The sequence below is a fragment of the Astyanax mexicanus genome, chromosome 1, assembly GCF_023375975.1.
Source record: "Astyanax mexicanus isolate ESR-SI-001 chromosome 1, AstMex3_surface, whole genome shotgun sequence".
Taxonomy (NCBI): Eukaryota; Metazoa; Chordata; class Actinopteri; order Characiformes; family Acestrorhamphidae; genus Astyanax; species Astyanax mexicanus.
Window position 1 is genome coordinate 99,987,464 of NC_064408.1, and position 27,859 is coordinate 100,015,322.

Sequence of the window (27,859 nt, forward strand, 5' to 3'; positions counted from 1 at the left end):
ACAGCGTTCTTTTATAAAGCTCCCCAACTTTGGAATAGCCTCCCTATTGATATACGGGACTCAGACACACTCTCAATCTTTAAATCTAGACTCAAAACATTTCTATTTGCTCATGCTTTTGAGTAATGTCTCATTACAATTTTCTTCCTCTTACAGCTTATCCAGCAAATATAAACCCTGTCCTAATCATCTGCTTTCTCTTTCTCTCCCCATGTCCTGAGCTGCTGCTACCAGTGCCCATCCCACTCCAGCAGAGTTTTATAAAACCATTCTAACCCCTTTTTCTTCCCTCCCCTCTCTGTTCTCTCTCTCTGTCTTTCTCACATGTGCTGAGACGCCTGGCCGGCCGGTCTTCCTGGATGTGTCCGTCTATGGTTCCAACTTTCAGGAATCAGCCCTGTCCTTCTATTCATCAGAGTTATTACACAGCCCTTCTAACTCCTGCTTTTTTTTTCTCTTCCTTTCCTTTCTGTTTTCTCTATCTATCTCTTTTACATGTATGGAGATGCCCTGTTCCTGATGTTCCCAGCCTGGCTCTCCACTGCCCGCTGTGTTGTTCTCCGGCTCTGCAACCCTGCACTGATTACCATTAACACACTCAGTATCTGTTTCTGTATTAGCCATAGCTCTATAGTTTGTGCCCATCACATTCTTATATTCATAAATTAGTACCTGTTATATTAGCCATAGTTCACATTAATTCTCTGTACTGTTTTGTTCTGTTATTTGTTTGTTGTTTGTTTGTACTGAGCGGGTCAACCTGAGTAGGATGGGTTCCTCGGACTGAGTCTTGGTTCCTTCCAAGGTTTCTTCCTCTTAAAGGGAGTTTTTCCTTGCCACTGTGTCACCATAAAATTGGCATCTCTGTGGTGCTGCTCATAAGAGGCGTGGACCTGTTTTTCCTGTAAAGCGGCTTTGTGACAACCTTTGTTGTAAAAAGCGCTATATAAATAAAATTGAATTGAATTGAATTGAATATATAAGGCGCTCCGAATTAAATGGAAAATTCACTGATTCACTTCAGTTTTTTCAAGAACTTTTAAACCCCTTTGGACTTATAAAATTAAAATAGTCATCGGCTACATTGAGTAAATGTATGTTGAGAAGAAAAGAGTGCAGGATTTTGTCAAATGAGCACCTCTCTGGCCTAAACTGACACAAATAGCAAGTGTTGTAATTGCTGTGTGTCTCCTGAAGTTAGGTTTGAATGACAAATGCATTTTCTAAGTTAAAACAATTCAAACTTCTGGCAAATGTGCACTCATTCTATTTTCTGGCTCAGTGTGGGTTAAAAACAGGGTGCTATAGGATGCAATTTGCTTTGGCAAGAGACTAGTTCATGATCGACTAGACATAAATATCCAGACTGCCACACCAAAAGAAGCAGACTGTAAGAGACGTTTGGCCGAGTTGCATTTAGCTGGACAGATTTGGGGCTTATTGTACTGTCCATTTAGCTTCAATTGTCAGAATGATTGAATATTCAGTGTTTGATTGAAACAACAGGTAACTAAAGCAATTACACATATAGGAAATACATGCAGTAACACATGATTTCTAGAAATATGGGGTACATGTGCAAATATTGTACGTAAAGATACACCCATAGATGAACACACAATTAGACCATTTTTTTTTACTGTGGCTCTCTCCTATGACACAAACCATGTTACAGATTTCTGCTAAATTTAGACGTGATGAAAGCGTGTAGGGTGCTCTGCAGAAGATGAGTGGAACATTTTTTGTCCAATGGGATTAGATTAGCTTCTAAATAGATGCTGAACTGATAGCAGGGCTTTTTTTCATTAAATCAGTAATAAAAGACAATACAATGTTGATGAGTGACACTTTGTTAAGAATTAAATCTGGCCCATAGTTTATGGCTAGTGACACAATGTTTGTATATCGGCTCTATTCATGACTAAAATGGATATAAAATGAAGCGATACATATTTAATTGAAGGGTAGACTGTCATCCTTAATTTTGGGATTCATCATAAACATTATATTAACTGATTAGTGATTAACTGATTACAGCCATATATATATATATATAGTCCATTTGTACCAAAGTAATTGGGAAATGTACTGATAATTAGTTGCATATCCATGTGTATCCAACCTTGAATCTAGTCTTTCACCAGAAAACAACTTTCCAAGCTCAGAAACAAGATTACATCTTTTGTCAAACATGGTGGAGGCAGTGCCAAAACATCAAATATTAAGAGAAGAAACTTAACATATGTTGATGATCTTTTATTAACCTTAAAGGATTTGCATCCAAGTGTAAAAAATACATTTGTTTTTATGTTAGTTTGTACAATTACTTTTGAGCCTGTTAAAATGGTTTGAGTTCCTAAGCAGTTAATGAATTTATGTTAAACCCCTTAATTCAAATCTGAAAGGCTACATTTTAATCACATCTTGATCCACTGACGTGTTACACATGCAAAATTACAAAACTTATAATATGACTTTCATGACTGATGTAAATAGCGGGTGCAGTGCTGCAAATCTTGTGAAAGAGATCTCTGTAGTTCTGAAAGCACTTGCAGTTCTTCTTTAAATGTCACATTTTTCATTTATTTCTGTCTCGAGGGGAGTGGAAAGCAGGATTAATTCCTCTAGACTAGTACACATTCCTTAGTGCAATGATCAGCCAGTGCTTCCTGTTGTAAACAGTTCCAGAAGTTTATTGTTCGATCTCTATATTGGAAAATTATACCATTTAAAATAAGATTAAAAGAAAATCTACATGCAAAGTGAGAAGAAAAATTGTATTGACATACTGTATATCCATTCATATGGATATCCTTTTAGATTATATTTATCATAAAAAAAATAGTAGGAAGACCCAGAAGAAAGTGTGGAATTGCAGTGCTATTCGCAAGGAAGATAAAAAAGGTTACTTGGGAAGAAAAATTATAAAAGATTTAGACTGATATGCCCAATATTATTGAGTTGTAGAGGTTCCTAATAATGTCCTGCAATAAACTATGCACTTTATTTACTCTGAGTCCATGTTTAAACAGAAGCGAGGCTGGAGGGTACAATCCAAAACCGGCAGCGAGGGAGCCGGCAGAATATTTCCCAATTTGTGTGGACAACTAACCTCACACACCTCCCTAAATTAATGGTAAAAGCAGTCAAAAAATGGGCAGAAAATAAGTGCAAGATTCCCCGGGCTGTTTTACTAGAAGTCTACAGCAACTGGATTTAGGGTACCATTGTGCACAATGTTGAAGGTAGCTAGGTAATTGCCTCTATTTGCTGTATTGAAAACGTGTGCGTTAGCTAGCTTTCTAGCTAGTAAGTTACCGGTATTAACTAACTTAGTGACTGTAGAAAAATACCCTGTGATTAGGCTAACTACAGTCCTCCTTACAGGCTTCACTGACTATATCTGTACAGGCAATTAATGTGGGCACAGCATCCTTCTTCAGCTTTCACATTTTGACCAGTGTTATAAAGTGTTCTGAACATACTTTTGTGTCCACGTTAATCTGTAATATCAAATCAGATTAAAATTAATAATAACATGACCGTTAAATGCCAAATACAGTCCAGCTAAGCAAACAAGTCTACATTCTTGTAAGACCAGGCTACCCACGGTAGGACATGAACTAGCTAGCTAGCTAATCAGGCTACTCTACAGAGCTATGGCTTGACTAATGTTACCTCCCACTTGTTTTGACGTTAAAGCGAGAAAATAACCAGTTCAGGGTTAATCAGTCATAGCCGGAGAACCAGGTTCAGTTAGCTTGCTGTCTCTCTGCTAACATTCATCTGGCTAAATTGGCTGGCTGGGTAATATTAATATGGCTAGCCTTAGCTAGCTAGCACAGTAACATACATCTTAAACTGAAATGGTGATCTCTACTGATTTCGTGAATCCATTCACAGTGAAGTACAGGATCTTTGGTGAAACTATGGAAGTTTTAACCTTTATAAGATTTCTTTCTTTTTGAAATGTGCATTTGGGAGAACAGCAGTGAGACGGCTTTGCTAGCACCCAGCGGTACAATGCTACTTCCCTTCCCCACACCCTCGTTTTGGTAGACGATGGTGATGTAGGTGAATAATGCGTATTCAATGCAGCTAAATTATTCCTAAATTTGTTTTGAGTAGGGGTAGAGTGTTGATTAAACTAACAATGCCAATAAAGTACCATTCATTGTCAAACAAGGATGGTTCTGGCTATGCGACTGGACATGACACAGCATCTTTATCCTCAAATCAAGCTCTTGAGAGAATAGCAGTATGTGGACAATCATTGTCCTGTTGAAACAGTGCACTAGGAAATGCGTTCAGAAAAGGTGTGGACACTTTTTGCAGAACCTTATTACTGTAATGTTACACTGTCAAAGTAGCGGAAGACCAAAAGTGACAACCAACTGTTCATCTTCGTGCTATTTTTGCTTTTGTTGCCATTTCACCCTTTGATAGTCCTTTTGAAGTCCTTTAATAGGTACGATAATAAGGACTACACTTTCTTTTGGGCGCAACTATATTTTTGATGTTTACAATGTACAGTTCTATTGGTACATTTGTTAAGTAAACTTACTGATTGATTCAGTTTTCTTGCTTCAAATACTGAAAAAGAGCTTAAAGTAAAGGGACCATTGTTATTTTAGCAGGATGATACAGGTGTGGTAAAAAAAAAACAGTTAACAACACAGGATAGGTCAACCAATCATCATGACTGCATGCTCAGAACTAACCATCAATTTAACTACTGATAACAGATCATTAGTGTAACCAGGGCTGAGTATCATTACAGTGTGTTTTCGATTGCGGTGTTATCTACACACACATATACTCATCCTAGGGACAAAACAACAAAGACAGTCTTAAAGAGTGCTTTATGTGTAATAGTGCATAGATAAGCATCAACACAATGCTATAGGAAAGATACCATATATAGAGATTGTAGAAATTCCTTGGACATGCTAGACAGAAAAAAAGGAGACACAGGAGAGAGAAAGAAAGAGAGAGAGAGAGAGAGAGAAAGAGGGACAGACAGAGAGAGCGACAGAGAAAGAGAATGTGTGCAAGGTGTAGGCGGTGTGCGTCCGTCCAGCCCAGTTACAGTATGTACTGTATTTAGGTTTGTTTCTATTCCTGAGATGAAATGATAGAGCTGATGATAAAATAGCACTCAGGGAATGTACAACAATACACACCCAGTGGACATGTGGACAAAGCCACAGGGAACACACACACAGGCTAACATTTAAAGATGATGATGATGATGAAAATTATTTTTATTCTTTTACTATCAATAAGACTACAGCTAGAAAAGAAAATTTAATCTTTGCAAATTTCAACACCTAGTTTATCTCATCAGTCCTGCTGAGAGCATGTTGATCCTCTACTGACATGTAAAGTGGAGAAAGATGTATATATAGTTGCTATACTGGGACTCAACACACTGCTAACTGCGGGAAGGATAATGCCAAGGAGAACTGGATAAAGCTGTGTAACTTGAGAGATGTTTGTCTAAACTTTTATATTAATACTCTGCCTCCTAAGTTCATGTCAGCCTGATGTGATAGAAGTAAAGTGCTACATTTCAGCAACCTAGCTGCTGGTTAAATAGTTACATTTAAGGCATCACATGTCTTCAAAACAGAGGTAGATGGTGCAGAAATTAATTTTAATTATTATGGCCCAACGTTTAATTCGTGTTATGGGGCTAAAATTAGCTTTAAATATCTTTTATTTTATATTATTTTATTTTTCCATTCCACCTTAAATGGATGGATGGACAGATGGAAAGATAATTACATGAAAAAATCATATAAAAATAAAATACAAATAACCACACTAATGACAGAAATAAACATTGTTAAATGGTTAACTTATGACTCAGCTAATTATTATAGCTTTATTAATATTAAAACAAGGATTTTTATCTTTGTTATTATGCAGTTAGATCACATAGAAATTGTGCTAAAGCAGTGGTTTTTAAATAGATCATTGATATATCAACAGAGACGTCCAAGCTTCCAAAAAGTGGTCTGATTTTTTTTTTTTTTTTACCTCAAAAATATATATACATATATGCTATAGAAGGTCTAAGAGTTGACATTAAATTTGACATTTAACAAAATAATGTGATCCTTCCCTAATGTTTGTTAGTATTAGTATTATATAAGTAATGCACACTATTAGTTTAATTATTTATTTTTCATTATTAAGCTGTCCCATCTTATCCCCAAATTTTACATGTAGACAGTAAGACTCTGTAAGACTCTATGATGTGGGAAAGCAGTGTTGCTCTAATCAGACTAGTGTGACAGTTGGCAATTTCTGCAGCTGTGACAGGAAGTAGGGTAAAAACTTTCTGAGATATACATCCACAGATTCTGAGAGTGTGTATCAGACAGTCCTAATGAACTATGAAGAGGAAGGTCTAGTGCGTGTCAAGTTCACTAAACAGCTATACTTTCTGTTTATCCTGGAAGACCCCCCACCCTCCACCTCCAGTAAAGGCTAACTTACTAAACACGTCATTTCATTTTGGACAGTGTGGCCTTCAGGATGGTTACTGCAAACAGGAAACTCAGCAAGAGAATAAACTAAGTACACAGCACAGCTTCTCCCAGTGCCTGGCTGGATTGGGGCAGACCCAGTGAATGAAAATAAACATGTACGGAGCTTGGGAATTAGCACGTGGGAATCTCACTGAGTGATACCTCCCCAGACACAGTCACAGTGTGCATGAATTAAAACCTGCAATTGGCCCGACTTCCTAACCATGCACTTGCACAAACCCACACAAATGCACACACAGGTTGACAGCAATATGGGAGTAGTCTGGCTGCTCCATGCAGAGCTTCATATGTGTATAATTACGTCTTTCTGAAATAACACTGTTGTCTTGGGGCCTGGGGGCGTGGGCAGAGGGCGCAGTCTGCCTGGGAGGAAGTGGCTCAGAAAAAACCCACCAGGGGAGGGGCTCAACTGGCACTGTTTACTGGTTTTGATTCATTCAGATGGGGCGACCGCAGTGCTGGGACGTGGACCTCCAGGGGCCAGAGCAGTAGAGTGGTGAGCCAGCGGCAGCCTGAGCGTGGGATGAACAAACATTTACACCCTGCAGAATGAATCACACCCAGCTTCCCTCACTTATCTCACATCTACCAGTTGATAACCATACAGTTCAAATGTAAGTGTAAAGTCAGTGAGTCATTTTTTAAGAAGTGTACAACATGTACTGAAGACCACCACAGTGCCGATAAATGCTCTTCCATTAGGTATTTGCTGATATTCTATGTTGGCTGTAATGTTGTAAGTACTGTCACTGAATTAAGTTAAAGATTTCACAAGCTGTATTTTGATCTTATGATCACACAGCTGTTTGAATGTATTGCTGGTTGCAGTAAAGTTTCCATGCGCTATTAAAACATCACAGCACTAAGATTTTCTTCACTACATTTTCCATAATCCCTCACACTCTGATATCATGGTCCATGGACCATTACACAACCCACCAATCAGAAACTGTTCTTTTGTTCATCCTCTCCTGAGTACTAATCATTGTCACCTGAGGTAAAGTTGGTATGCAGTGAATAGCTTATTTGAGTAATGTTCTAATTCATATTTTGGCAAGAACTACTTAAAAAAAAAAAAAAAAAAGTTAACAGCACCATAACCCCCCAAATGCTTTCAGAGTATTTTGGTATATCACAACTAAATTTACTACATGATTCCTTTTGTATTTCTTCATAGTGTGGATGACTTTGTTATTAATTTCCATTGCAGAAAAGACAAACATTAAATGAGAAGTTTTGTCCAAACATTTGACTGGTACTGTACACATAATGTAAATGAGAAAATAGCGATAAAGATAATGATAGGCGATAATGATGAGATTGTGACAATGTTGTGACAAATTTTGCTGTGACATAGCTAGCATTATGAACTTGTTTTTATTTGTAATATTTTTAAAACATTTTTTTAAACAATTCTCACCAATTTAGCAAAGCCATTTAACTCACCTGTTCACTAGGCCTCCCGTTAGCACTTGCATTGCTCTCAACACCAGGAGAGTCCGGTCAAGTAGCTGCATGCCTCCTCTGATATATGTGAAGTCAGTCTACTTTGAACAGCCTCTACTGCCACTGTACACCAGTACATGCCATTAGTACATTCAATACATTCTGAGGAAAGCACCAGATCCCCAGCTCTGCATCTCATAACCATCATCAAACAAGAAGGGATGAGTGAGAGAACACTATCTACCCACCAAGAGAGAGCAAGGCAAATTATTGCCAATTTGCATAGATAGCAGTGTGTCAAACTGTATCAGAAACTGCATAATCAGTGTATTTAAGATTTCTTAACAATGTAATGCAGCTTGAGGCAAGTGTGATCGTTTAATCTTGTGGTTTGCATCAAGTCTGTATGCACTTTCATCGGCAGTTTATTTTTTTATGCTTTGCAACTGGATAGATGACGCTGCATTACAGTTGTTGTTTTTTGTGGTAAAGGTTTTTGGTCAGCTTAAGAAAATGCAGAAAGGCTGTCTAAAAAGTCAAAATTCTGTGTAAAAGCTTGTTGGTGTAAGAAAACCGCATGCGTGGTTGTATGTTTATCGTGTAAGCACAATAGAAGCCTCTAAGGATGCTGAACCTTCCAAGTTTGTGCAAGTTTGATCTCCCTGCCTCGTGCACTAACAGATCGGAATCTTTCCAAGAACCAATTATAAAGCAAGGTTCCTCGGAACAGCACTTGCGGGAAACGTTCTGTAAAGTTATGTCCGGCAACGTTATTACACAGTGGGAAATGCGGAACGCTTAGATTCAAACGGGGAAGTACGTTCACACACGGTCACCGCATGCACAGAGCTTTCCACAGACAAGTGCAAATGTATTGAAATGCTAACTGTCCCCAGCGCTGCTGTCCCGCTCCTGTACTTGTGTGGTGAGGTGGGTAGAGAAACATGTGGAAGCCATTAGCACACTGACTTCCACTGGGACTTCTGAGTGCTACACTGATGTTCTGGGCTGTGGGACCGAAGCTTCACATGCTCTTATCTTCAGTCTTGAGCACGTAACATGCTGGATTCCCTTTATCTGTGAAGGTACTGCAAATGCTTGGATGTGTGCAGATCTATGTTTGGGCTTTTGAACTGAAAAGATGCCAACCTCTGTACCAACACAACCTCTGTAGAACACTATTAACCAAAAGACTCTATGATGACTTCTGTATCAAAGGTCCTTTAAAAGCTGTTAAAAGTTTTCCTTTATTTACGCCTGCTCTCCCCCATGAAAACGTATGGGTTTCCCTGCAATTCATCATTGTCTCCTCATCTTTTACATAATCTTTTCTGTGGTAATATGGAAACGAGAGACCTGGTTTTAGCCATCTACATTACTCTACTCCAAGCTACATATAAACCACTAGGAATTCAGACAGTCTGGGAAAAAGAACTTTCCTACGACCAAATTGATTGACAAACACTCCTCTAAAAATCCAAACCATCAGTTATGCAAAAGCATTATTTTTATGCACCTTATTCCCTCTCCTTTATGTACTTTTTGTTCTCATGGTGCATATGGTACCTTTTTGCACATGTTCTGAGAGTGCCTCAGAGTGTACAGATTTTGGTCTAAAATCTCTAATGCTCTGTCAGAAATTCAGGAGAATGGTGGGATTTCAAGACTTCCTTTTTTGTCTTTTTATAATTATAATGTATATATTATTGCTTATAATGTGGATAATAATGAAAATAAATAAATTATTCATCACAAAAAAGCTGAAAACAGATTCAATTACGACAATTTGCTTGACAAGAACAATAATGTATCTGCATAACTGCTTTTTATTATACTTTCTATATACTATATATAATGTATTATATCACAGTTAGTTCCAATTCTGCAATGTCATTGCAGATTCTGCAATTGGCTGAGAGGTGTTTTATGAGTGCCGTTATCAGCCGGTAACGCACTGTAACCGAAGCAATGATGCAGCACTTACAAGCCAAACAGCTCAGCTACAAACTGAGCAGCAATGGAACTATTTTAACCCACAGAGTGTTTTTAACCAAACAGATCATATTTTCTTGTCCTCTTTAACTCAAGATCTACTTAAAGTACTATGGCATTTGTCCTGCGGCCTCGTGTCTACGACCACAGCTCGGCAGTGCCAATATTACACGTTATAGCACTCCCTCTCATACCTTACCTTTAAGTTCAAGTATTGGAACACTGAGGCTAATCTCTTCATTTCAGCTGTAGACTGAAAACATTTGGGTTTGACATTAAAATGTGAAAATGAGACACAAGATCAACATTTCCATTTTATTTCCAGATATTTACAACTGGATCTGATACACAGTTCAAAAGATAGCACCTTCTATCTCAATCCTTATAAGCAAAATATTAGAACAGAAACTTAAAATACACTTAATAATTTGACTGACATCACTCAACTTTCACAGTAATCTTTTTATATAATATTCCTTTTGTCTCATATTGATCTTTTAATGTCAAAACCCAAATGTTTCAGGATTTCCACCTCTTTACTTCTTCACTTACACGCCTGCTAATGAAGTGTATCAGGAGTGTCAGAACAGGAAGACTGTGCTGGGTTTGGGCTTCTGCTATAAGCTAACAAGTATTTCAGGCAGACAGAGGCAAGGGTGAAAAAGGAGGACAGAGAAGAAAGAAAGAGACAAGTATATTACTGAAGATCAAAATGTGTTAACACCATTCCCTCAGGCCTTCCCTGCAGCATCCAGAACTGCCTGAGGGCCCCGTAAAACCTGCCACTCCAACACCTGCACTGCTGCCAGACAGGTGCTCAAATCCAACAACACTTCAGAGCATGCGGATGTCCCATAAGCCGCTCGTGTCCTTGGGCTAACGCTGCACGCGGACAGACAAAAGGCTTAGAGAGAAGTGTTATAGATAAGATATGGCTTTCTGCAGAATCTAACGCAATGACACTTTAAAGATAGATTAGGCTTCTTGATAGTAATTGTATTGTGTAATGTTTTTGAATATTACTTTTAATAGACTTACAGAAGAAAAAACATTTCTTCTTCAGAAGCAGGCTGTTTTTTCCCACTTGGGTGCCAGACTGGTTGGTTCACACGCTCAAAAGATCCTCATTAAATAAGCACATACATTGTCCAATCAGGGCTGGTTAATTCATCAATGTTAGCAGGACCAGACCTTATAATGTGGATCTTATGCCTATTACTATTTCTCCTTGTTAACATGTGTTTGCTCTAAATGCACAAGGATTACTCTGCCCATTTACTGTTGAGCTTGATATGTCCTGGTCTTGGTCTTAACTTCAACACTATTGATTCCATTGACATATCCTTAACCATAGAACACTAACGTTAAAATTAGTAACACCGTCACTGATGTTGGGTATACACCGTATGACAAGTTTTGGATCCCTTTAATTTTACAACATACAACATCACATAAAATAAAAAAGGTAGAAAAAGTCCCATACAACTCAGACAGCAGCAGCACAAAGAAAATCACATGAAAAAAATGTTTGGGTAAACAATGTTTCAAAGTTCTACAGACTAGAATCCAACTAAGAACTTCTGGAACTAGGAACTTATGTATCCGTGCATCCAATGATGCCACCAAGTCATGCCATAGACTGTCCAGGATCTCACTGATGCCCTGATTTAAGTCTGGAAGGACATCCCCCAGGACACTGTCATCTGCTGTCTCATCAGGACGTGCCCAGATGTAACTGGGAGTACATACAGGCACGTAGGGACCATATACACTACTCAACAACTTTATTAGTTCCTTAATGAAATAAAATTTCATTGACTTGATTTAATTTTGTTCGTACCTAATTACAGAATTTATATCAGTAAAGATTTTTTGCTTGATTTTTTTTTTATTTAAAACAGTGCAGTCACTGTTAATAGCAGTTTGCAAACATTGTTTTAAACTGTAATCTATGTTCATTTAACTTGATATACAACAATGTAAGTTACTATTTTGCTTTGCATCTGCCATTCTTCTTGTTACTCTGACAACAAAGTATTGTGATAGTCATCGCTACCATCAGAACATTCCTTATTGCCATCATCTATATTTTTTATCTTCCATCCACCTCCAGGAAGGTTAGTTACAGTGCTATGATGTTGTACTCAGTCGGCTGAGGAACATAAAGATTTTCAAAGATGAACCTGGACCCTAGATTGTTCTTACTTCTACACAGTTTTGGTTCTCACCTTCTCTGACTTTTTTTTTCTCCATTTAAACTGATACAATTTTATACTGCCTTTTATATTTATATTTTCATCTACATTTCTATATTGCCGGTATCTGATATTGATTGATGTGTATAAACAGGTCTTTATTTTACACAGACAATTGAACCAAATGGTTTTGTAAACAAGTGTGAGTAATGGTGCCATTGCTGAAAAAACTGTTATTACACAGGGCATAAGGACCTCTGGTGGCCATGTTTTGGAATAGCATATTACAGTTATTGGACACAAATACAAATTAAAGTTTCATATGATTAAAGGCTACTTATTTCATTGGTCTGTATCAATAACGTGTTAGCATAGTTGTCTATAATCCACACAAACACTGTGTAGAGTTACACATTATTACAAATATACAATAATGTTAACCTTCACTTTACTTACCTTTTTACATTTTATACAGTTTCCTTAGATGTTTTGCTGTCTGCAAATTTTTAAAGACTTTTTTTGAAACATTTATTTTATTTTATTTTTATTAAACATGTCAGAGAATTCCCGGTCCAGGTTCACCTTGTCATCTGGAGAAAACTTCATATTTAAAAAAAAAAAATAACCATTGATGTCAGTGACATCACCACCTTCACACTGTTCAATACTCAAGATACTAAAAACCCTTTCTGCATGTTTAATGTTTATTAATATTAATTTTACTAATTCATTTATTAAATTGTATTAATTTCCAATGTTGTCTTCATACTTGAAGCTTAAAGGTACATTCTATAGGAAGTTAGGAACTGAGATTAAGTGTGTGAAATAGCTACAGCAGTCCAATTTCAAAACACCACAGAGAGTAGTCTGCTCCGCCCACCCCTCCCCAGCCACGAAGTTTATTTTGGGTTGCCAAATTTAGCATGCTGAATCTACATAATCTACACAAAGTTTAGACTAGGTGGAGAGGCAGAAAACGTAAAGTACGAGCGAGAGGAGAGGAGAAATACAGCAATTCTAAACTCCTCTAAAACCCGAGTTATATTGACTGTATGTTACACATGAGAGACCTAGAGTACCACTATGTGCCCGACCGCCTGAGACACAGCTACACCCTGCTTACCTAACTATCTCTCTCAGGTACTCTCTGCCTTTTTATAGCAGCTGCACACAGATCACTGATATGAATGCTAACACTGAATTTTTTTATTAATTTAAACACCAGTCCCTAGTAAGCACATCTAGTGGTGGTGATAAATTAACGTTACCAGACTAAATTAGCTATAGCCAGTTAGCTTACCTGTTGAGGAGAAAAGTAGCAGCTCTGAGTCGGTCTTGTGTCTTTTTGAGCTCTAAGTCTCCACCATTCAAACTCACTGCCAATATTCACTCTTATTATATTCCTTCTTTGGTCACTGAGCTTTCTTAAGACATGTTGAGGCTTTTTAAGCTATGTAGCAGCTGAGGTTTAACTGAACCAGCCCTGCTAGCTCCTTTGCTGTGCTGCGCGTTCGCTAGAAATGCTTGCAACCTCGGGGGTGGAGCTCACGTGCTGGCAACCTCGGGGAAGGAGCAGCAGGCGGAGACAGAGGACAAAACAAACACAAAATCCAGGACGGAGTGAACACGTAAAATAGGAACATACTGCCTGAAGCCCTGCTGACCAGAGCTTCCAGTACTTCAACTCAACATGTTACCTTAATATCTGATGATACATCCTGATCATTTTATCATTTACTACTGAAAATTTGTTACATATTGGTCCTTTAAATAAAGCTTAAGCTGTCCACCCTGTCATGGAAAAACACCAGGGTAATAAATTCTAAATATTTTTAGAATATTAAAATGTATCTTTGAAACAGAACAAGGTCACTATAAACTATTTAACATGTTTGTAAAATTACATCAACCATGCTTTCATCAAATGAAATGGTGTTTGTTACAGAAACGTTGAAAACTGCAGGAACTGAATAGCTTTAGAAATATCCTGCAGAGGCTGGATGTGGGTAAAACAGTCTGTATATGTTTTCAATGATGTATTGGGATGATTGATCATTTAATCATGTTGTCTGTATTGTGGAACTTTTTTTAAGCAGTGCGCATTAGGTTAGTACAAGGATGCAATACACAAACTGTTCATTCTAGCTGCTCATGATGAAGTTAAATCATAAACAGTCATAAGAAAATAAATATAGCAATGAAAACAGAAATAGAATTTAAAACATCGAAAATTAACAGGGTTATTATGGTAACAATAGAATACATAATAAATTATTAAGTTTCAAATATATAATAAATTATTATTTACTGAACATACCTTTGTTGTAAGGTATAGCATGTTTATGGATCTGGTCCATTGTCTTCTCTCTGTTTATCTCTGTCAAACCGTCAAACTCAAATCTTCTTCTCCTCCTAATGTTATTTCATGATCCGTTGTTGACCAGAGGAGGATGGGTTCTCTCTTCTGAGCCAGGTTCCTCTCAAGGTTTCTGTAAACTTAGCTCAGTTTTTCCTGTAATTAGTGGGAGATTTGGTGGTTATAAATGCCTTAAAAACAAACAAACAAACAAAAAAAAACTTTGTTCTCGACTTGTTTGTAGTTTGCATTGTGAATTTCTGCGTTATAAATTAAATGTCTTTCCTATTTAAAACGTAAAAGTTCATACCCACACTGCCCTATAAATGGCTCTCAGAGGCCACTATCTTTTGGGCAGTGTATGTCTTGGTTGCTAGACCTGAAACTACGAAGTATTCAAAAACATTTTGCCCATTTTAAGCCAATTTCTGTTTTTGTGCTGATACTTTTTAATTAGTAATTTATTAAAACTCGAAGTGACATACAGTATTTTAGTAATTTGAGATTCTGTTTTTTTTTTTAAAGAGCTATAACGAGTCATACAGCTTAAAAAAAGTCTAAGAAAGTCAGATATGTCATGAATATAAAATAAAAGTACATTCATAGTAATTTGTAATAGTACTTTATTTAGTAATAGTAATTTGTTTAAAAGATTATGAATTAATCTTTTCACAATATTAATTTGTTTTTGATGTGCTAGTATTAGGAAGCAGCTGAATAGAGGGTATGGGTGCTGGACAGGCCTAACATGCCCACAACAGAGAATGTGAACAAACTTTTGGTGACAACAATCTTATGCTGCTGGACATTAAGATGTGTTTTCAGCAAGAACACGACAAAATAACACCTGCAATATTTAATCCGTTTCCTCCGTGCCAAAATGTCTTAAGTGTGAGAGGGAATGGCAAAATAACAAACTGGTAAATCCATTACTACCCTAACCTGTTTTAAAATGTGTAGCAGGCCTGAATTGCAGGTTCAAGTGCCAAATTACAACAGACAATATATTTAATTTTATTTAATTGCTTTTCCTGAATTCACATGAATCTGTGCTCAATTAATTTCCCTACAAAAGGGAGGGGGCTCCCGGCAAGGGGAATTGTGTAACCAGTATGTGGAGCAACAATTTTTAGGTTTAGGCCAAACCCTCACCCTACAAAAGTAAACATTTTATTTAATATTTTAGACCATCAAGAATTCCTATAGGTTAAAAACCAAATATCACCAATAATCAAACAATCGTACATATACAGATACGCACACAACATTTTGAATTGAGGTTTGTGTAAATGTATTTACAAAGGGATTGCTTAGAAAGGTAACAAAAATCAACATAATAAATTATCATCATAATCTGTACATTTCATATAGTCCAGTCAATTTCAGGCCAGAGATTAAATCTTCAGACAAGAAGCTTCAGGCTTTTAGATCATAATTAACGCTGCATGAAAATGTGTAATTAACCATAAACATGATAAGTTGAAAATGGGGAAAAGAGTGACAAACATACACAAGGCTCTGAGACTTAACAAAACTCAAAATTAACAAACTAAATAAAACTCTACAGAAAAACAAACCAAATGTGTGATTTATGGGTATACAGCGGGACAAAGCTGAGGAAGTGTGTTAACAGGGGTCCTCTTCACAGGCACTGGGTTAGAGGTCATGGTGTGTAGTGCACTAATACATCTCTAAACTTTTCTCATACATGTGAACATATCCAGTGTGTTTCCAATCACAACTCAACCACAACTGCTCCTTCACTGCATCTTTCCTTCCACCAGGTTTACTTTACTGCTGTTGCATGCTGGGAGTTGCAGTCTTGCCAATCTGGCAACTCACGCTTCTCTCCTTTGAGAACGTGAATTCTAAAATGACTAAACGAAACCCCCTCCTCCATTAAGAGGAGGCAACTGTCTGTTATCGTGCTGTGACCATCCATAAGCCTAAAGCCACGTTTGCAGCTAGTAAAGTGCTGCCCCCTAGCAGGATGAAGAAGCCCAGTAGTTCACGATTACTCTTTTCTGGGATCAGTGAGCACAGTGTGGCCTCCAGGAAGGCGGTCAGCATCCACTGTCCATCCAGAGCAAAACAGGGCACTGCGTTCACCACTGCCAGAGCACCAGACAATGACACAAGGTACCTTGAAGAGCAGGAGTTAAGGGCAAAAGTACACAGAACAGGTTCAAAGAGCTGCATCTGGGCCTATTAAACAAATATTTTAAAGTGCTTTCTTATAAGAAGTGAAAGAAAAGTTGAAAATGTCTCAAAAGCACAAGTAATAACCAGGCGGAATTTTTTTAAAATAGCAATAGAAAATAGCAAAGGGTAAAACTTGAAGGAGCTAAAGTAAATGCATTTATTAGAAGGGTTGACCATAAACTGATATCCAGATATAATAATAGGATAGCATTGTGTAACTTGAAAATGTACTTGAATGATCTCCACTCAGGGTGGCTTAGGAAGGACCATACCTGTATCAGTTGTAAGGTGCTATCTTGTGAGTGATGTTAAACACTGGTGCATATGGGAATTGAATTTTTAAAGCTGTGCCAGCATTTAACATTTCTAAATGCCCAGTGCAATGCGTGTACCCAGAACGTGTATAGAAGGCATTACCACCCACAGTGGACAGCGGAATTGGTACCATCTGGCTTGAAATGTCCATCCAAATCACATATTCATTAGATTCAGTGCATAAGGCCCCTCATGCACATCACAAAGGCTAGTGCAGTGTTCTTTACCTCCCTTTGGACATGGCAAACAGATTTATGGCATGACACTGTTGTGTATGTAATAAACAGGCTTCAATCCAAGCTACAGGCATGGCAATCTATATTAATAAGGTGGGATAAAGGATACTTGCTCAGGGTCTCCAGCATCACAGGCAGATCCAGGTGAAGAAAGCCCAGGCGAGGTACAAAGTTGGTCAGGCTTACTAAAGAGAAAAAAAATGCAAATGGATATGTTAAACACATGAGGTTATTGGATTACTGACTAAATATTAATCACCTTATTATAACTCCATTATTCTGCATAGTTGTTTATGAGGTAAGTCTTAGCATAAACATAAAAATTATAAAATAGTATATAAAGAACAGTATATAACACAGTATATAAAGAATCAATCTTCTAGATCTATTGTTTAATTATTCAGTAGCTACAACAAACTATTTGGTATCATCTGTTAAACTAATGTGAGTTTAAAGGGTTTAACCTGAGAATTGGAGGTGTGAGGGATAGCCCACAAACAGCATGTCTGCCTGAGGAGGATGCTTAACCCGTATCAGCCGCGTCTGGTTCTCCAGTGAGGGGATTACGCACAGACTGGGGCTGAAGTCCACCTGGCAGTCTGCGTTGGTTCGACATGTGCGACTCGCTTCGATGGTCTTTCTAGCCGGGAGGCAGGCAAACTGGACAGAGATAGAGGTGGATGAGCAAAACATGACATATAACCCAATTTTGTCTGAGTGTGTTTGTGAGTACTCACTCACCAGCCTGCTCTCCAGATTATTGCTGTAAGCAAAGCAAAGATCAGTCATACTGCTATTGCTGCAACACTCCATCGTCCCGTCAAGACGCTTATACGCTGCAAAAGGAAGAGATCCAAATTAAGCCTTGTAGGAATAGAGAACAATGTTGAAAAGAATATATACTTGTAGTAAGTATATTCTGATATTTATGCAAATATACATGTTTGTTAACAAATTGTTTGGATAGTGTATAAACCAATCTGACTTTAATTTTAGGTCATTTTAAACCATTTGTATGTGACAATTGTGTGTAAATTGTGTGATGTGCAAAGAACAGCTGGAAATGCAAAATACATGACAGCAGTTGATCTTTACCCATTTAAACTAAGTGTTTTAATGGGTGGAGTTTTAGGAGGCGGTACATACCTGAAGCACCTCCTCTTTCCAATCCAATATACTATAAATACTGTGCACTTTACGTGTCATGATGAGTCTTCCAAATCCACCAGTGCTCCATTTCCTCCCTTTAACTCTGTTATGTCTCCTTCCTAATTCTACTTATAGGAGAGGGGTCCTCGTTTTTTATGAGAAGCAGAAGCTGCCTGAACTCCAGCCCAAAGTTCTTACCCTGATGGCATGTTTCAAACTAGCAAAATGGAACTCGGCCATATTGTATCTGATAAGTATTATCTTAATGCGTGTACCTCTGCCAGCTGCCCGGCTGAGCTGCAGGGTTGCAGTTGGGACACAGTAGCCACTCTGAGGCTGGTGGGAGAGCTGTTGGATGCAGGAGTGCCAATCTTCCACTCCCTTTACACTGCAGTCCTCCATCCGAGTGACCAAATCCCCCACAAACAGCCCACGCGGACCACTCGATGGAGAGCCCTACAGCAAGACAAGGGAAACAATAAAGAAAAAAAAAAAAAGAAACAAACACACATTGATGTTTGAAAGAACAAGATGATGAGTTGGATGTACATGCTCACACTGACCTCCACAACTTCTGTAATCAGTGCTCCTGCTCCGGTGTAGTAGAATGGGAAGAGCAGGAAGGGTAGCAGCAAGAGGAAGCACACAGCAGCCACACACAGCATGAAATTGTGCCATACACCTGCACACAGGACAATTTAATGTGATACTTAGCTTCCAAAGACATGTCCAGGCTTGCTCTTTTTATATACAGAAAGAATAACTTAATTTGAATTGCTTTTCATATAGTTTTTCAGAAAAAAGTCTTAAAATGCATATCTGGGCTTTTCACAATGTTCACATCAAACCTGTCAGCTAAGGATTTTTACAGTCTCTTGAGTAAAGATGGGCAATATGACAATATTGTATTGTTTATCACAAAAACAATATGTTTTTCTGAGCATATTATACATATTGTCAGTTCTTAAATGGACACTAGGTTGGATTTTTTTAATTATTCATTATTTGAATTAAAGTTACAAATTCAACATCATGGCACCGCTCCAAATATATACATTTTTGTAGGGGGCTGGTAAAAGCTTCGAATTGTTACTGATTCAGTGTTTTTGCTTTACTATACACGTGAGCTTATATATATTTTAAAGACCAGTTACAGTTGGCTGTGTATGGCTACATCTTGTGGCCATGCTGTGGAATACCTGAAGTGAATATGAGACCATTGTTAAACAGGCTAAAACAGTGAGTTTGTGTAAACATGCATCTGCACATTCTTACCAGCACAAAATATGCGCAACTGCTGCACAGGAGAGATGAGGTTCAGGTGGGTAGTGAAAAGGTCCACAAAGGCACCAGGGTAGATTACAAACATGAACATGCCAAAGCCGTTAAGCCTCACCTGCTCCCTTTGGACAGCAAAAACAAGTACTGAATTAAATAGCTGGGTATTTCAGTCACATAGCTTTTCTGCTTTAACTGGTATGTTTTTATTGCATTCAGTATTCGGTGTTAGTAAGGTTAGGATGCTGCACAGTTTCCTTTTAAATGTACCTTTTAACAATTTTATCACCTGATAAGCAGCATATGAGTAAATCCCCATTTAAATTACAAAACTATACAGTGTATATAGGCCAATAAGGCCAATATTAGAAAACCTTCTTAAACGCATCTCATAGCTGATTATGCCTTTTTGTGGATTACCTATCCAGTACAGTCTTACCTCAGGGCTGCCACACCATGGCCAAACTCATGTATGAGCCCACTGACCAGAATAGCAATGAAGAAATAGGCCAGCTGGCTGACAGGCAGATTCACACCGGGCACCTGACCATCAACAGAAATCACAGTCAAGATATGACTCAGATGTGAGAGATTAACAAAGAACTCTTCGACTAACAGCACACAGCACGTAAAAGGCTGATTAATGCTAAATTAAACAGAGGTAGCCTTTGCTTTTTTTTCCTGCAAACAGAGAAAGTATAGAGGGTAAGCTCCTTTAGATAGTTGTGTATCACCTTACCACAACCTGCAGAACCTGCTCATGGGTTCCCTCAGGAGTCTCAGCCATCATATGAGCCAGAGTCTGCATCAGAGTTCGGCCCAGTAGCACTACAGAACCAAACATGGCCACGATCCCAAACACCATCCCAGCACTGAACCTGCAACACACATAATCATACAAGCCTCTAATATCATGTAACAAACAAATTGCTTATTCATTGCTTTATAATTACTGCTTATTTATGCTTTATGCTGACAACATTACCATAACACATTGTCAAAGGTCTATTAAAGACAGGAAGAAAAACACTGAAACATACCATACATAAAGAAAGCATGGGTTGAAATGGGAACATCTGGCGAAAAGGCGGTTGAAGAGACTGGTGTGCCATCGAATGTGAAAAGGGGACAGTGAGAGGCCATTTGAGGTCAGCCATGATTCATAGGAGCTCTTCATAGACGTGGACGACTGCAGACAGTAAAGGATTAAAAAAGAAAAATAGTAAGTCATTCATGTTTAACTACAATTGTTTTTAATAAAGTTTAATAAAAGAAATGGCAAATAATGTGTTCCGATTTACCTAAAGTTGTAACGTTATAACTTTGTAGAGTTGTGCATTAGTTATGCAGCTGATAGCTGACATCATGTTTTAATATATACATATACACATACACACATATAAATATATATATATATATATATATATATATATATATATATATATATATATATATATATATATATATATATATATATATATATATATATATACACTGCTCAAAAAAATAAAGGGAACACTCAAATAACACATCCTAGATCTGAATGAATGAAATATTCTCATTGAATACTTTGTTCTGTACAAAGTTGAATGTGCTGACAACAAAATCACACAAAAATCATCAATGGAAATCAAATTTATTAACCAATGGAGGCCTGGATTTGGAGCCACACACAAAATTAAAGTGAAAAAACACACTACAGGCTGATCCAACTTTAATGTAATGTCCTTAAAACAAGTCAAAATGAGGCTCAGTATTGTGTGTGGCCTCCACGTGCCTGTATGACCTCCCTACAACGCCTGGGCATGCTCCTGATGAGGTGGCGGATGGTCTCCTGAGGGATCTCCTCCCAGACCTGGACTAAAGCATCCACCAACTCCTGGACAGTCTGTGGTGCAACGTGACGTTGGTGGATGGAGCGAGACATGATGTCCCAGATGTGCTCAATCGGATTCAGGTCTGGGGAACGGGCGGGCCAGTCCATAGCTTCAATGCCTTCATCTTGCAGGAACTGCTGACACACTCCAGCCACATGAGGTCTAGCATTGTCCTGCATTAGGAGGAACCCAGGGCCAACCGCACCAGCATATGGTCTCACAAGGGGTCTGAGGATCTCATCTCGGTACCTAATGGCAGTCAGGCTACCTCTGGTGAGCACATGGAGGGCTGTGCGGCCCTCCAAAGAAATGCCACCCCACACCATTACTGACCCACTGCCAAACCGGTCATGCTGAAGGATGTTGCAGGCAGCAGACCGCTCTCCACGGCGTCTCCAGACTCTGTCACATCTGTCATGTGCTCAGTATGAACCTGCTTTCATCTGTGAAGAGCACAAGGCGCCAGTGGCGAATTTGCCAATCCTGGTGTTCTCTGGCAAATGCCAAGCGTCCTGCACGGTGTTGGGCTGTGAGCACAACCCCCATCTGTGGACGTCGGGCCCTCATACCATCCTCATGGAGTCGGTTTCTAACCGTTTGTGCAGACACATGCACATTTGTGGCCTGCTGGAGGTCATTTTGCAGGGCTCTGGCAGTGCTCCTCCTGTTCCTTCTTGCACAAAGGCGGAGGTAGCGGTCCTGCTGCTCGGTTGTTGCCCTCCTACGGCCTCCTCCACGTCTCCTGGTGTACTGGCCTGTCTCCTGGTAGCGCCTCCAGCCTCTAGACACTACGCTGACAGACACAGCAAACCTTCTTGCCACAGCTCGCATTGATGTGCCATCCTGGATGAGCTGCACTACCTGAGCCACTTGTGTGGGTTGTAGAGTCCGTCTCATGCTACCACGAGTGTGAAAGCACCACCAACATTCAAAACTGACCAAAACATCAGCCAGACAGCATAGGTTCTGAGACGTGGTCTGTGGTCCCCACCTGCAGAACCACTCCTTTATTGAGTGTGTCTTGCTAATTGCCAATAATTTCCACCTGTTGTCTATTCTATTTGCACAACAGCAGGTGAAATTGATTGTCAATCAGTGTTGCTTCCTAAGTGGACAGTTTAATTTCACAGAAGTTTGATTTACTTGGAGTTATATTGTGTTATTTGAGTGTTCCCTTTATTTTTTTGAGCAGTGTATATATATATATATATATATATATATATATTTTTTTTTTTTTTTTTTTTAGACCAATAGGGAATCAAAGAGGGAAATAAAATTTCAACCTAAGGCTTAAAAATCTCAGCTCCTGTGATACAAATGCTTGAAGCACATAAGCAGTTTCTTTATCTAATACTTTTAGTCAAATTGTTTTTTGGAAAGCTTTTTTTCCCCTTTACTTCTTTAACTCAGTATTCCGCATATATAGGTGTTTCAGCTAATATGCTCTGTTCACTGTAGCTAATATATTGTTTTCCCTCGTTAGCCATTAGTTAGTTATCTAGGTTAACAAATTAGGCAAAAAATTGTACGGATAAACTTCCTAGCTAAAGCTAGCTAACAACCAATTCTAGGTCATGTTATACAAATTTTGTTTTCTGAGTTATTGAAGTATATAAGCCACATGTTATTTTTCCATTAGTATATTCAATGCCTCAGTATTTCTAGCTAGATAGTTAACGTGAACTGGATAACTAAGCTAAGTTAGCTAAGCTAACTAGCTTTTCTCAAATAACATTCTAGCTATGTTTTAACGCTGCGTCCAAAGTGCAGAGGAGACATGACTCTAAATTCGCAACGTCAGCGACCAACATCATTATTAATATTATGGGGTACTATTAATAACTAGAAAAGGCAAAGTTCGTGAACGAACTTTAAGTTGGCTTGGAAAAGAACGCTAATAACGTTAAAAAGTTAAAATGGTTGCTAAGCTGTTTCTGTCTGAAGAGTGTGAAGAGTCGTGGATATGCTGTTAACTTTTGGCTAAACGCTAAATGCCAAAAACGCCGAAATCTAAAAATGTTTGGTTAAACGCTGAAATCTAAAAACGTTTGGTTAAACGCTGAAATCTAAAAACGTTTGGTTAAACGCTGAAATCTAAAAACGTTTGGTTAAACGCTGAAATCTAAAGACGTTTAGTTAAACGCTGAAATCTAAAAACGTTTGTTTAAATGCTGAAATCGTAAAACTTTTGGTTAATCTTTTGATTGCCAATTTGATGCTAGGCAGTTGCTATCATTTCAGAAGTGGTTGCTAAGCTGTTGCTAGGCAGTTGCTAATGTTTTCCAGGTGGTTGCTAAGCTGTTGCTAACTGGTTGCTAGGCAGTTGCTAACATATTACAGGTGGTTGCTAAGGTGTTGCTAGGTGGTTGCTAGGTTGTTGCTATGGTATGCGGGGTGGTTGCTAAGATGTTGCTAGGTGGTTGCTAGGTGGTTGATAACTTGTTGCTAGGTGGTTGCTAAGGTGTTGCTATGGTATCCGGGGTGGTTGCTAAGGTGTTGCTAGGTGGTTGCTAGGCAGTTGCTATCATTTCTAAAGTGGTTGCTAAGTGGTTGCTAGGCAGTTGCTAACGTTTTCCTAGTGGTTGTTAAGGTGTTGCTGAGTGGTTGCTAGGCAGTTGCTAACGTTTCCCAGGTGGTTGCTAAGTGGTTGCTATGCAGTTGCTAACGTTTTCCAGGTGGTTGCTAGGCAGTTGCTAAGTGGTTGCTAGGCAGTTGCTAACGTTTTCCAAGTGGTTGCTAGGCAGTTGCTAAGTGGTTGCTAGGCAGTTGCTAACGTTTTCCAGGTGGTTGCTAAGTGGTTGCTAGGCAGTTGCTAACGTTTTCCAGGTGGTTGCTAGGCAGTTGCTAAGTTGTTGCTAGGCAGTTGCTAACGTTTTCCAGGTGGTTGCTAAGTGGTTGCTAGGCAGTTGCTAACGTATTCCAGGTGGTTGCTAGGCAGTTGCTAAGTGGTTGCTAGGCAGTTGCTAACGTTTTCCAGGTGGTTGCTCAGTGGTTGCTAGGCAGTTGCTAACGTTTTCCAGGTGGTTGCTAAGTGGTTGCTAGGCAATTGCTAACGTATTCCAGGTGGTTGCTAGGCAGTTGCTAAGTGGTTGCTAGGCAGTTGCTAACGTTTTCCAAGTGGTTGCTTGGCAGTTGCTAAGTGGTTGCTAGGCAGTTGCTAACGTTTTCCAGGTGGTTGCTAAGTGGTTGCTAGGCAGTTGCTAATGTTTTCCAAGTGGTTGCTAGGCAGTTGCTAAGTGGTTGCTAGGCAGTTGCTAACGTTTTCCAGGTGGTTGCTAAGTGGTTGCTAGGCAGTTGCTAACATTTTCCAGGTGGTTGCTAGGCAGTTGCTAAGTTGTTGCTAGGCAGTTGCTAACGTTTTCCAGGTGGTTGCTAAGTGGTTGCTAGGCAGTTGCTAACGTATTCCAGGTGGTTGCTAGGCAGTTGCTAAGTGGTTGCTAGGCAGTTGCTAACGTTTTCCAGGTGGTTGCTCAGTGGTTGCTAGGCAGTTGCTACGTTTTCCAGGTGGTTGCTAAGTGGTTGCTAGGCAGTTGCTAACGTATTCCAGGTGGTTGCTAGGCAGTTGCTAAGTGGTTGCTAGGCAGTTGCTAACGTTTTCCAAGTGGTTGCTAGGCAGTTGCTAAGTGGTTGCTAGGCAGTTGCTAACGTTTTCCAGGTGGTTGCTAAGTGGTTGCTAGGCAGTTGCTAACGTTTTCCAGGTGGTTGCTAGGCAGTTGCTAAGTGGTTGCTAGGCAGTTGCTAACGTTTTCCAAGTGGTTGCTAGGCAGTTGCTAAGTGGTTGCTAGGCAGTTGCTAACGTTTTCCAAGTGGTTGCTAAGTGGTTGCTAGGCAGTTGCTAACGTTTTCCAGGTGGTTGCTAGGCAGTTGCTAAGTGGTTGCTAGGCAGTTGCTAATGTTTTCCAGGTGGTTGCTCAGTGGTTGCTAGGCAGTTGCTAACGTTTTCCAGGTGGTTGCTAAGTGGTTGCTAGGCAGTTGCTAACGTTTTCCAGGTGGTTGCTAGGCAGTTGCTAAGTGGTTGCTAGGCAGTTGCTAACGTTTTCCAAGTGGTTGCTAGGCAGTTGCTAAGTGGTTGCTAGGCAGTTGCTAACGTTTTCCAGGTGGTTGCTCAGTGGTTGCTAGGCAGTTGCTAACGTTTTCCAGGTGGTTGCTAAGTGGTTGCTAGGCAGTTGCTAACGTTTTCCAGGTGGTTGCTAGGCAGTTGCTAAGTGGTTGCTAGGCAGTTGCTAACGTTTTCCAAGTGGTTGCTAGGCAGTTGCTAAGTGGTTGCTAGGCAGTTGCTAACGTTTTCCCGGTGGTTGCTAAGTGGTTGCTAGGCAGTTGCTAACGTTTTCCAGGTGGTTGCTAGGCAGTTGCTAAGTGGTTGCTAGGCAGTTGCTAACGTTTTCCAAGTGGTTGCTAGGCAGTTGCTAAGTGGTTGCTAGGCAGTTGCTAACGTTTTCCAGGTGGTTGCTAAGGTGTTGCTAAGTGGTTGCTAGGCAGTTGCTAAGGTTTTCCAGGTGGTTGCTAAGGTGGTTGCTAAGCAGTTATTAGGTGGTTGCTAAGCCCTGGCTGGGGTGCCGGGGTGTCCAAACTTTTGACTGATAACTGCTCCATACAGCAGCTCCTCCATACACTCACAGTACTGGAGGAGCAGGGGAGAGAAGGGGTTCCGTGCGCAGAGCTGCTCGTGTGTGAGATGGAACTCTGGGCCCCCCATTCATTTCAATGGGAAAACTTCGTACGACATTTGTACGAAAACCGTACGACGTATCGTCGAAACGTTAAAATTTTCGGAAAGAACGCGGTAAGTTCTATAGACCGTCCGATTTTTGTCTTTGTATGTCAAAAATTGTTACCTACACAAACGTTCAAAGTTGTCCCCCATTCATTTCCTATGGGAAAAAAAAGCGTACGTTTACGAAGTTTTTACGAAAACCGTACGATGTATCGCTTAAAAAAGCACAAGCAACCTATTCGGGTATAGGTCCTACGATACTGCAAAATTTCGTGATTCTACGTCAAAAGCCCTAGGAGGAGATGCGTATAGAAATTTGAGCGCGGAATAATAATAATAATAATAATAAGAAGATTACGAAGAACAGTAAGTTGGCTTTTCCAAGCCAACTTAATAACGAGTCAGTCGCTGCACATGTTAATTCAGTTAGCAAAATTAAATGTAGGTTACTGAAGTTTCTCAGGTCAACAGCAGTAGCCAGCTAACTTGCTACGTTAGCTAACTAACAGCTAACTAGTTAGCTAGTTGGTTAACTTGGCTAGCTCCACAGAAAGTAAAAGGTATGTTTAACTGACGTTTATTTTTTCTGTGTGTAATGCACTAAAACAACGTTGATTTGCGACGTCTGAATGTATTTATTAGTGCACATCAATTTTGCGTTGTTTCAGCATTGATACAACATTACGTTTAATGTGTATTGTTTGTATAAAACTTTTTTACTTAGCTAACCTAACTAAGCTAGCTAGCTAACTTACATTGAATATGTAGCTAGGTTATATATTGTTTGCATTCTTTTAATTTTGCTTGTAAGTTACTGTGTTTTTGTAGTGTGTAAAGCGATGTTTAAATAATTCAGATATTATTATTAGTAGTATTGAAGATTTCACCTTAAATAACTGTGGATTTAGAAGACTTCCTGCCATTCGAAACCTTTAAATGAACGTTGATTTAATGTCAACACTATTTAAACACTAACTGGTTAACTGAGTGTTATTTAAATGTTGTTTTTGTATCTTCAAAGACGCAGCTAATGCAACCTAAATTTAATATGTATTTAATGATCTTTGCTATCAGATTAAATGAATATCAAGAGAGCCCAAACATTCAGTTGGATAGATATGTTCCCTGGAGGCTGAATCTCTTATCATTATTAGTATGTGTTTATAAATGTAGGTTATGTATCTGTGTATTACAGAGAGTGAGATGAGTGGGTAAACTGTTAGATAAGAGGTTACTGTGTGTTTTACCCTGAGCGCTGTGTCCAGCAGGTACACAGTGCACCAGCCCCCCATCACACACACCACCACCGGGATGGGGATCATCACTGCAGCCGCTCCAGCTCCACACTACCTTCAGAGATCAGCGGCTCATTCTGACCGCCAGCGATCACCCGAACAGATAAGAAAAACACACTATAAACACACAGCATCCATACACACCATGCACACTATACACACATTCACACACGCACACCTCCGCTCTCTACAGCCACTTCCGTATTTACACTGGACGCAGGACGGAGAGTCGAGTCAGACATGCTGG

The 27,859-nt window shown here is 39.2% G+C and overlaps 2 protein-coding genes across 2 annotated transcripts in view; both read right to left on the reverse strand.

Moving 5' to 3' along the window:
* The window catches only part of phex (phosphate regulating endopeptidase homolog, X-linked), a 49,713-nt gene extending 36,003 nt beyond the window's left edge, over positions 1–13,710 (reverse strand). The window contains exon 1 of the mRNA XM_022681606.2: positions 13,491–13,710. The gene's annotated coding sequence lies outside the window, so the exon portion shown is untranslated. The remainder of the gene's footprint in view (positions 1–13,490) is intronic.
* A 1,442-nt stretch (positions 13,711–15,152) lies between these two features.
* mbtps2 (membrane-bound transcription factor peptidase, site 2) lies at positions 15,153–27,820 on the reverse strand. Its single transcript, XM_007252315.4, has 11 exons — positions 27,565–27,820; positions 20,767–20,915; positions 20,466–20,604; positions 20,166–20,269; positions 19,724–19,851; positions 19,012–19,130; positions 18,724–18,904; positions 18,041–18,135; positions 17,764–17,959; positions 17,409–17,484; positions 15,153–16,689 (listed from the first exon to the last, which is right to left on the reverse strand). The coding sequence occupies exons 1-11, from the start codon at positions 27,637–27,639 to the stop codon at positions 16,467–16,469; spliced, it is 1,485 nt and encodes a 494-aa protein (XP_007252377.2). The 5' UTR covers positions 27,640–27,820; the 3' UTR covers positions 15,153–16,466.
* Positions 27,821–27,859: the final 39 nt, after the last annotated feature.